The 12,105-nt window shown below is 38.8% G+C and overlaps 1 protein-coding gene across 5 annotated transcripts in view; it reads left to right on the top strand.

Moving 5' to 3' along the window:
• The window catches only part of LOC111874757 (tropomyosin beta chain), a 12,553-nt gene extending 721 nt beyond the window's left edge, over nt 1–11,832 (top strand). For 2 of the 5 annotated variants that reach the window (XM_023870517.2, XM_023870520.2), the window contains exons 2-5: nt 8,362–8,472; nt 8,982–9,116; nt 9,526–9,636; nt 10,318–11,832. In XM_023870517.2, coding sequence (XP_023726285.1) covers nt 8,379–8,472; nt 8,982–9,116; nt 9,526–9,636; nt 10,318–10,841 — 864 coding nt within the window. In that variant the 5' untranslated portion in view covers nt 8,362–8,378 and the 3' untranslated portion in view covers nt 10,842–11,832. Of the gene's footprint in view, nt 1–8,061; nt 8,172–8,358; nt 8,473–8,981; nt 9,117–9,525; nt 9,637–10,317 lie in introns of those variants that run through there. The other 3 variants (XM_023870516.2, XM_023870519.2, XM_023870518.2) reach the window with 2 other exon arrangements.
• Nucleotides 11,833–12,105: the final 273 nt, after the last annotated feature.

The raw sequence follows: 12,105 nt of genomic DNA, 5'->3' as shown, positions 1-12,105 counted from the left end.
GTTAACACCACATATACGCGGTGCCAAATCCCAGAATACTGCTTTCTTCATAGTCACCGCCGTGAAAGCCTCAAATCTTACACAGTTTGGTTAGTTGTTAGAACGTGTCTGAAGAGGCAACATGGTCCTATTGTCTAACATCGGAACATTCTGCAAGTTTCGGATGTGGACATGAAGACTTTTGTTAGGTTATTTATGCATTTTAAGCAGTTGTCCGTGCTTCATTCAAGTAATCATGAAAGTCATGTCATAATAGGTTTCTTGTAATCCATATTTTTAGAATCAATCATTTAATCACTACTAATAGGGCAGCCGTGTAAATTTCTGTGGAGAGTTGTGGCAATATGCTCGTACATTTAAATAGATAAGATTAATGCAATCCAATATGTACAAAAACTAACAGCTGATTACTCGCAAAATTAAATTTGATAGGGTCACGAATATATTATGTTTACACACGCTGTAAGGACATATATGATCCTGTTTTACGCGAGACGTACTTCTATACGTACTATACATCGTTGACTCCCTGTTATCTTTAACGTTAATTACGTTTTATGATCAGATACATTTGTTAAATCTTTCATGTAACAATTTTAAATAATTCATGTAAAATTATGTGAAGTTTTCTTTTAACAGAGAACGCCTCTAAAGATAGTCGTTTGAGACTGAAACGTATTGGTCTTCATAATTATTTGTTAATTAAAAACTCGATACACTTGATGGTATTCTTTCATTTATTCTAACATATATGATGCATTACTAATAAAGTCTTTTCTCACAGTACGTCTATTTAAATGGCCGATCACAGTGACTGCGCGGTCTCACGCATTAACCGTCTTCGCCAGCTCGATCGCTGGGATCGTGGGTTCGAATCCCACTCTGTCGTTCTCTGTGTAGGTAGCGGCCTTGCGAGAGGCTGATCCCCATTCCTAGGAGTCCTACTGACTGTGTATGGGATTAAGAAACCGAAGAAGCCGCCAAGGTCCAAAGGGCTTTAGAGCCGTGGAGAGAGAGCGAGAGAGAGTGAGAAGGGGGGGGGGTTCATTTAAGTATCACGCTATGAATGCGTATAGGTCACGTTTATACAAAGTTGTTCCTACATTTAAACACAACTCCACTAATACAAACGAGTGAGTGGAGGCAAGAGCTCCACGCAATTTACACTTCGCCACGTTCCAATCGCCGTTCTCCCGCGAAATACAGTGCCTTATAGCTTGCTCACACAAACGGAGCGTTCTGTGTCTTCACCACAGAGATTTAAACATTAAAGACAGTACACGTCAGAACTTTTTTAATATATTTCTTCACTCTGAAGGGTACTGCCTTCTAGGATGAACTACCGTGTAGCTAGGTAGAAGTCTACCAATCGGAGAAAGTGCTTCCTCCATCTTCAGGCTTCGCTTACTCTTAAACCCTGAAGATGGAGGCAGTATGTTCCTCCGAAGCGTTGGTTGACATCTGGGAGCAAGCAGGGGGCTTGTTGATGTATTCCTGGTCGGCTTATTCTGCAATCCTGAAGATGAAGACAGTACATTCCTCCAAAATGTCACCGGATTTATATCAGGCTACACGGTGTTACATTCCAGAAGGGGGCAGTTTTCACGGCCGTCGCTATGCGAGCCTCAGATTATTTTGTATGTCTTTTAAAAGCAGGAGACTGTAAAGGGATCATTTGTTTCAGAGTGGATTTCAATAAAAGACATTGAGCTACAGAACTAAAATAAGATTTGATGAATGTGATTTGTTTCATTCTGGTCCGCCACACTAATATTATGAAAAATTTAAATAGTTCCGTCCAGTGTGACTGGTTAAGATTTTCTTATTTCAATTATTCATGCCCTTACATGTTTCGGTCTTCAGAGACCATCTTCAGAGGGACACTTTTACATCAATATAGTTAGAAGCCACCATTACAGTACATGTTCTAAAGTTAAAATACATGCATACGATATAAACAATATACAATTGGCTGTAAATACATTAGGTTTCTGCACAGCGAATACGAGTAGCTCCGCTTAGAGCAATCTGCCTCCTGATCTGATAGATGGATATATCGAAACAAACTATTGTGCTCTGCAAAACTAATTTCATTTTCTGACATCGAATCACATTAATTTTACTACAGCTGAACTTCTAAAGCCGTTTATGTTACCGTAATTGACAACCAGTGATACACGGCATTAATATGCGCTAAAATCACACGGTATAGTCCACTTAATGTAATAAAATAATATCCATTAAAATTTCTATAATTTTTTTTTCATTATTTTTGTGAAATTCTCTTCCACCTCACAAGTGATTTCGTCTCCTTGTTTAGAGCTATATACTTCTCTCCATGTGTCTTATTGCAGCAACTAAGTGTAAGTGTAAGAAAAAGGAACAATTGTTGCATTATTGACGGACCGTGTTATACATAGACATTTTAATATGGCTTGCAACAGGATGCTTAAATACAGAATTCCAGCCAAAATGTTATTTAGAAATACACTCTCTGTTTAGGACATACGCAAGTTTACACAATGCAAAATACAAGTTCACTTCAAGGTCAATACAGCGATTTGAAACGCTGGTAGACCGTGGATGTGCAAAATTCCCACCAGACACCTAAACAAAGAGGACCCCAAACAGTTTAGTATACACGTATATTAGAGTAAACGAATGGTACGCGTACTTAAGGGGAATCTTACATGCAGATAATACTCTGAACATTCAGCGGGCCGAATGAACCTCATACGTGTACATGTATGCTCTTTTCTGTGCGTGTGTGAACTATTTTACGGCGCGGTCAGTAGCTGGATTGCATAGCGTCGAATGGTGGAATGATGCATGAATCTCGAATTCGAAAAGATTTTTCAAGGAAGCGGTCATGGTCGAATCACTGCACCATCCTGGCTATTGCCTGGAGGGACTGAAGATAGCACCAAAACTTCAACCGGGATAGCAGGGGCCCCGACAGAAATTCGAACGATCACTTCCCGAACACGAATCTAGAATGTTACCACTACTTCACCCCGCTCGGTATTACCGGATTTTGTTAGCCCCTGTAATATGCCGGTTTCACGGTATTTGCTGCAAGCGTCAAGGGAGTTCATGTGCTGAACTATTTAAGCACTACGCCATGAAGGCGTATTGGGGTATGGATGTATAGATCCACGTTTACTTTAACTCGGTACTCTTTGGAGGTTAGTGGTAAGCTTTACCGCTTTACCCCCTTCACAAGAAGGGCGATAAAACTGATTGTAGTAATTATCGTGCCATATCACTGCCATCAACTTCATACACATTTTTTATCCAATATTCTACCCTCAAGATTAAGTCCATATATAGACAAAATTATTGCATATCATCAGTGTGGTTTAAACGTAACAGATCAATTACTGGTCAGATCTTTTGCTTTCGTCAGATACTGGAGGAACAAATGGCAGTACAAAGAGACAGGACATAGCCAATTCGTAGACGTCAAGAACGCCTGCGATTCGGTTAGGAGGGGAGTTATTGTACAAAAGTCTCATAGAATTTGAGGTACCCGTGATTGAAATGTGTTTAAATGAAACGCACAGTAAAGTCGGTATAGGGGCCGTGCCATAGCTCAAGCGGTTAGTCGCTGGCTTCCCACCGCGGCGGCCCGGGTTCGATCCCGGGTCTGGTCAAGTGGGATTTGTAATGGACAAAGTGCCGCTGGGGCAGGTTTTCTCCGAGTACTTCGGTTTCCCCTGCCAATCTTCATTCCACCAATTGTTCCACAATCACCCTTACCTATCATCTGGGGCTGGTACAATAGGCCAGAAGAGGCCGCAGTACAAGGGACTTAGTCCCACCCTACTAGCAATAAAAAAATATTTTTCAGATAATTTTCCTATCCAGAACGGTCTAAAATAGGGAGATGCTTTATTGCCACTGCTTCTCAACTTTGCTTTAAAATATGCAATTAAAAAGGTCCAGGGAATCCAGGTGGGTCTGAAATTAAACGGGACACATCAGCTGTCGGTCTATGATGATGATGATGTGAATCTACTGGGTGATAATATAAATACCATGAAATAAAACACACAAAGTTTAATTGACGCAAGTAAGGAGGTTGGTCTAGCCGGTCACGGTAGCCGAGCGGTCTAAGGCATGCACTGTCTTCGCTCGCTCGGAAGCCGGGATCGTGGGTTCGAATACAACTCAGGGCATGGATGTTTGTATGCGTTTTTCTGTGTTTGTGTACAGGTAGAGGCCTTGCGACAATCTGATCACCCGCCCAAGGAATCCTACCGTATGTGTGAGATCTAGAAAAACCGAAGTGAACGGAGAAGTTCATGGAGGTAGGCCTAGGCCCACTGGGGCTGTAGTGCCAGGGGGGGGGGAGGTTGGTCTGGAAATAACACTGAGGAAACTAAGTATATGTTGCTGTCACATCATCAGAATGTAAGGCAAAATCATGACATAAAGATGGCTAGCAGATGTTTTGAAAATGTGGTACAGTTCAGACATTTGGGAACGACTGTAAGGGCGAGGTCACACCAAGGACACTCGCAACCGCAACGCAACTGCAATTTCCTAGAAATGTAGCCGACCTCAAGCAGGCATCTGTTTTCCAGCTTAGCAGGCGCACACTGAGGAAACTTATGTTTGGTTAACTGCTCAGGTCATCTTAAGTGGGCATGTCCGTCCGACGTAATGCATGCCTGTATTTGTTAATTTCGTGCACTTACCTTGTAAGTACAATGGAAGATAATAATACGGATCCTGTCATAACATGGCGGTAGTTGAGACCGGTTGAGACGGAGTGAGAAGAGAGGACGACGGCCATAAGGAAAATATTGGGATGTTCTTAATTTGTTTTAATTAAGGTCACTTTATTTTAACCAGGAAATATCGCGTTCACACGTGATACGAAATTTTGACATATATTGCAACAATTTTAGCAAGATAGAAGGCATCTGATGATAGCCGTATATCTGAAATAAATGATATATTAATGCAACTGGAAGCTTAAATACAGTATTAGAAAAGACAATATTGGATGCATCCGTTCTTCTGTAACAATTTAAACTGGGGCGCCTTTATTGTTTCGAAAGAACTTAACAGCTCCTTCGTCTCGTGAGAAATTCTTGCCAAAGCCAAATATGTTTTGTCCAGCCTAACATAGTCTGAGTGTCTTTTGTCATATATACCAGGCTCTTCCTCAATGAACTGCACAAAAACAAAATTAGCAGCTTCGTCAAACTTTCGTGCCATACTAAGCGATCTTAAGGAACAAATGAATAACTGATGCGCGTTATGGAACAGCTGACAGTAGGAAATCGCGCGGCAACGCAATTGTGACAAGACCGGCACGCTCCCTTGCCTGGAAGTTGAGTTTCTCAGTCTTTCCGCGTGTTGCGTTAACGTTTCCTTAATTTGCGCTGCTCCATTCACTAACATGTTTCCAACTCAGGCTGATAGCAATTCCCGGAAATGGCGGTTGCGTTGCGGTTGCCAGTTTCCTTGGTGTGCCCTCGCCCTAACAACTCAAAACGTAATTCGGGAGGAAATTAAGAGGAGATTGAATTCGGGTAATGCTTGCTACCATTCAGTTCAGATCTCACATTCTCTTAATTTTTATTTGATACAGTAGTTCCCATAGTGTAACATCTAACTCCAAATTCAACTAACCAGCTCTGTGCAGGAGTTATATTTGAGAAACTAGAAGTCACTGAATTAGTCAAGCTGCTGAGTTTTATGGAACCCTAAGCTTCATTAACGTGCTCACAAGTCTGTTACTACTCGCAGTCGCTTCCCTGGGCGAGATGAATCCTATCCATACCTTTATATCCTATTCATCTGAGATCAATTTTAATATTATAATCACATCCCTATATATATATGGGTACGACACTGAATTCTCGCCTCTTTTTCCGATCATAATGTCATTTGTTAAGTTTTATGGCAATGTTACCGTAATTTATGGAATTTTGGGAATATTCTGATCTTTGAATGCTGTACTGAGTATCTGGTACCATCTAGGTGCAAAATGAAAAAAATATTTTACAGTTATAACAGAGGTCTTCATAGACATATGACATTTAGAATGAGATGAGAAGATTTTAGTCTTGCTTTGGTTATGCAATCAAAGTTCCGCCAATAACAAAACTTTTTTTTTTGGCGCAACGAAAAATTGCAAATATGCACATATTAATTTCATCATTTCTGTCTGTCTGTCCAGCTGTCCCCACGCAGCAAATCAGGAGCCGTCGATCGGTTTTTCGTGAAATTTTATACCGAGGAGTCCTGCTAAACGTTGTTGATAAAATCCAGTTTTAATTCAAATCTGACAAAAGCAACGGACACCTTACGTGAGGACCCACATGCGTGTGTGCGCGCAACTTCAGCGCATCTCGCTAAATATTTGTTGAAGCAAATATGTTTAGAAACAGGGACTATGTAGAAAACTGAAATGCGCGTTTTACATTCAATGCATTTTTTCGTTAGTCTTATGAGTTTCCAGATAAATACAAACGAGCGAAAGGTCTACAATTGTTCTGCTGTGCGTACATTTTGCAACTTAATACATATATACCTTCGGCTTTCAGGAATACGCCACGTAGAATTGCCAACGTTTCAGTTGCCATATTCAGGGATATGTGTTTCAGATCTATATAACGGCTTCTTAAGGTTTCATTGATATCGAGAGCAGAAGTAAATTTTAGACACATTTAATTAAATTCTGACTAGTCCGAATAAAGGTCCAGATAAGAATTTCAATCAGCAAAATGATACGATTTTATGCTGCATTTCACAACCTGATGTTATCAGTATAATTACCGCAAAATATTAGAGCGGTTCTAACGTACGTACGTATAAAAAAGCGCCTACTTTTGCTACGCTGTTCCATTTTGTGTTTTGTGAATTTACCGAAGTACCTTGAGGCGATTTGTGCTTTTATGTACGAATCTATGCACACATCAGTACTGGAAGCACGGACGTTCGAGATAGAAACTGTACATACTGCATTGTCTTCCGAGAATATGTGACTAACATCTATTGTTCTGAATGCCTTCCCTGTACGTCATGGTGGGTGCGTGGTTCGGTAATGCCTGGAGCAAGGTCAGGTAGCTTTCGGTATGTTCGCCGGAAATACCACAGTCCGGCCGAGATTTATTGGTACCTCGTATCGCTCGCGTCAGCATTCATTAAATCGCGTGGACTCAGCATTGTCATTAAAATTCTTTATTAATTAAAGTGGTATTGAGTTTAATCAGTTTTGTTTTGTTTTTCCTGGTACTACGGCCCCAGTGGGCCTAGGCCTACCTCCATGAACTTCTCCGTTCACTTCGGTTTTTCTAGATCTTACACATACGGTAGGACTCCTTGGGCGAGTGATCAGCTCGTCGCAAGGCCTCTACCTGTATAAAAACAGAAAAACGCACACAAACATCCATGCCCTGAGTTGTATTCGAACCCACGATCTCGGCTTCCGAGCGAGCGAAGAGAATGCATGCCTTAGACGCCTTAGACCGCTCGGCTACTGTGAGCGGCAATAAGTTTTGCTGCTGCTGTTAAATTAAGTATGCGAGCATAAGCATGGAGTTAGGTCAGAGTTTGCAGGACATGTAACGGCTTGTAGTTAAAAATACCACATCATAGGATAATTCATGAGAAGCGTGGAAATTTTACGTTACTAGAATACCCATATTTGCCAGATGCGTTCATTTCAAATATATAATTCATTAAATATACACCATATTCAAATTGTTTCAGATAAATTTGTACATTTTCATAAACTGTGCATTTTGTCATGTGCTAATTGTATAATGAACTGTTTTGAGATAATTAATCGAATTTGACTTAGTAGGAGTCATATATACCGTTGATACGAATTAACGTGAGAATTGCATTGCAACTTCGGTTACGCAACCCCTGAGCTGAAATCCATTGAAATCCGTTAAATAGGGTTGGAGCTGAAATAAATGGACAAATATGCACAATTTTCCCAGTATCTGTTTATTTGAGCATTTCGTAAAAAAACGAGCTAACGATTATCGGTGGCTAAGTTTCTTAGTTTCATCGGCAAATAGTTTGATATGACTGGCGTACCGCGTGTCTTCTTCAGTGATTTATTCATATTCTAGTGAAACCGGTTTAGTCTGTTTAGACCACTACATACTTTGGTCTCATCAACATAATTTTGGAATGGGAATCGCGTGAGAGCATGGACCCAAACCCAATTTCAGACTTAACGCAATTTGTGGCAGTGATCACTTCTGTCGTGTCAACTAGTCTCTAAAGAAAACATAATGCGTAGCATGCATTTCGAAATCAGTTTGTAACTCGTTTGACTGTCACCTTACGTCTGAAGCTGATTAGAGTACATATTATTTCTTGTTTCAGCAGTCTGCAAGGAGCACAGCATGAAGAAATCACTTCACAAGAACTTTCTGCTGGATATTGTACTGACACTGTTCATCTTGACTGAAACAAAAGTCAATTGCGGGGTTATAATTGGTAAGGTTGCAAACACGTACTAGCGCTTCAGAGGTAAACGTTTTCCTTGTAAAAAATAAACATAATCATACCAATTATCAAATACTAATTACCTGTAAAAAGTATAAAGTGTACAAGTGACATGTTTTTCGTGAAGTTGTGTATTAATTGAGGTAGACGAACAGAAGATTGAAGGCGAGTAGTAATATCAAAAGCACTTTTGAGAGTGCAATTTATTGCTTGGAATATCTTTTTTTAAATTTTATTTATGTGCCCTTTCAGGAAAAGAAATGTTATTTATATCTGTCATATAGGATGTTTCAATTAGTTTATTTAATATATATACTTAGTTTGTTTTTACAGATGTTGGACTGCCGTTATTTGCAAAATTATGAAAGGCGACATTCGTCCTCTTTTCCCTTACTTCCAATCTGTATACAACTGAAGTCCAGTTGGTACTGTGACACTGACACTCACATTCGTGTGGCCTTAACTAGACACAAACAAATTACCCTGTATTTTATTTCCAGTCCAGTCTTCGTCATCGTCAGGATTCGAGACGTACTGTAATGGACTCCGTTGTCCCCCAAACAGCAACTGCATGGCTTTTACCACTGTCATCAATGGCAACAGTACCTCTGACAAACGCTGTACTAATATTTACGGTAAATTAAGTTTGCACTGGTTTGCTCGCGCATATGTTATGCTTCAGTTAAAGGAGACAAGCAGTTAATTACAATAAAAACAATCTCTTATATTATCTTGATTAAACTTTTATGCAACATTTTCTTTTCTCAACCAGTACATGATTCTTATTATTTTGATTATGATAGTTAAGATATACGTTAATTAAAACAACACATCACAATAGGCTTAGAATTATAACTGAGAAGAGTTTACGTGTGAATGTACCTACTGTGATTGGTCCACAGTTAAAATATATTGTGTAATATCAACAGACAGACATATATAAGAGAGAAAGAGAGAGTGTGTTGAGCCAATCATCTGAGAATGGTGAGCAGTTGAAAATCACCTTTAGATCTTTAGATCCTAATGCTTGTGAATGTATTGCAGGTAGAGTGATAAGACAAGAAACAGTTACGGTAGCAAATGGGCAGATGTGTATAAGAAACTTAACAATGGTGGGAGAAATGGTAAACGTGGAATGCTCATGCAGAAATTTGAGTAAGTATACCTGAAACTTAGAGTGAATATAAGGGCCGATCAGTATTACTATTATTATAGGCGATAAATTGATGATTTTAAACAAAGTCTTCAGAAGTAAATTGCAAATAGGCAGAGATGATTTTAATTGGACCATAGACCTAAATTATTTGGTAAATGTTTGCATACTTTCAGTATTCCATGAGTGTAGTGTTACGATGTTTTTACATCAGCGAGTGTGTGTAGTTATGTGTTTATCAATCCCCTGCTAATGATTTTCCTGCCGATAGCCGCTTTTATGCCAGCAGTATGAAAGGTGTGGTGTAAAGGAACACATCACCATTGTAATTCCATGCTGTTGATGATGAACACAGTGCCCATGTGAAATTTTTAGAGGCATTAAATTTAGTATATGATTATGTGTTGTAAGAGATGCATAAAAACTGTATTCCTTGTGGAGTATGAAAAAAATAAGATTATGGCGACCAAATAAAGAGACGTAATTATACTCTTATGCTTGACAACAATGTATAAAATGGATTGTAGTTAAGTGTATTCATTCTTTCATTTTAATATTTTACTGTGCATTATATGTAACCATTATAATTATAGGCCTCTATAAGAGAAATCAAGAATAGTGATAATCATTTTGCTTATATTTAAATATAATTTTGACCTTCACATTTCTTATTATTATTTCAGACAATGCAGAAGCATATGATACAGAGCATGGGGAAAACGGTTGCAATGTTCAAGAAACATTACATGATGCACTGGAACGACAGCACGATGCGTTGGAAGCTGCTAATGAAAGTGAAGAACGATATCAGGAGTGGAGACGAAAGAAGCTGGAAAGAGAGAATGAAGAGAAGATTGAGGTGCTCTACAAAGCAAAGGACGTAAGAGCTATCTTAGGTGATTTGCAGAAGAATTTACATGAGTTACCAGCAGATGCACTAGAGGCAATAATAGAACAAGAGGCTGAAGAGAGAGCGGAGTTACTGGAAAAGCAACAGGGTGATTTGCAGAAGAATTTACATGAGTTTCCAGCAGATGCATTAGAGGAAATATTAGAGCAAGAGGCTGAAAAGAGAGCGGACTTACTGGAAAAGCAACAAGAAGCAAAATTCGCAGAACAGGAAAAAGCATTAGATGAAGCACTAGATCGAATGGAAAGAGCATCAAATGCATTAAAATTGGGCACTAAAGCAAGATGGGGTTTCTGAAAATCAAAGATGAAGGACATGTGTATAATGATGCTGGAATCAGTTTCCTACAAAGCCTCTAAAAAGCTGTAACACTGGAACTGGAAACATTACGATGTCTAGTGACAGTATATGGATCACTCTTTACATATACAGAAAAAAAGTTTATGACAATTAGCATTTTATTTCTATTTGGTTGGTTCAGGATACACTTTCCTCTGATGTGGACAAATTCTGTGACAGTAATATGTTTTTAATCTGAGGACTTTGCCTGGAATCAGCATTTTATAAAACAGATGGTGGGTTGCACCATACATGAGTAGATTAAAAAGGTAGAAACCTATATACAGAGCAGGCGCTCTCTTGGATATATTTCATGTCCAAATAGCCACACCAGTCACTTCAAGAAATGCCCAGGAAAATTGAAGATGTTCGAAAAAGCCTCATTGTTGAACTGTACAGCCAAATATGGTCAAATTATTAAAGTCTGTATCATTATCTGTACCTGTAAGTCCTATGCATATTGAGAGTTTGATTTTTTGTAAATGTTTGCAGTTGTAATAATGAGTCCTTAGGATAATGCATCAAAAACTCTTGAATTCCTGTCGTCACTGTCAGTCTTGCACAACAATGATGGCAGTGATGGGATTCAAGGGGTGCACCAGCATGCATTGTCTTTCTACTTTCTGAATGAAAAATTGACAGGAATTCTAAGAACATACCAAACAGCAGATTTTTAAACTGTAACTTGATAATTAGTGCTGTGACAAAGAATCCAAATGCTTTCTGAGACACCTTAATATAATCAATACTGTAGTACTGGTATTGTCTTATTTCTGCAAATATACTCTCATTACTATGCAGGACAAAAACTAGGATATATGAATGAATTGTAAATTTTGAAAGAGACTGGATGTTATGCCTTTATAAGCACATTGTTGTTATACACAAACATTTTCAAGCTTATGCATAATAAACCAAAGCTTCATGCATATAAGTGATTATGCATAAACTTTGTTCTCAGTGCTGACAGCCTCATTAAATAACCATTAAAAAACCTATCATACATGCATACATATAACTAACATTACCTGATAATAGGTATGACTTCTATAGTTAGCTGCATACATTTCTTAGTTGTCAGTTATTTTATTAATTAGTTAATCAGATAAGACTCACAGCCTTAAGCTATCAATTTTTTGACCTCATAATTCAAAATTAAGTATCTTGTATTGTTTGCAGTTTCTGGTTGATGATGTGTATGCTCCTGTCTTTATTACATTTC

This window comes from Cryptotermes secundus, unplaced genomic scaffold (assembly GCF_002891405.2).
Source record: "Cryptotermes secundus unplaced genomic scaffold, Csec_1.0 scaffold838, whole genome shotgun sequence".
NCBI lineage: Eukaryota > Metazoa > Arthropoda > Insecta > Blattodea > Kalotermitidae > Cryptotermes > Cryptotermes secundus.
This window is presented reverse-complemented; position numbering and strand designations above follow the sequence as displayed.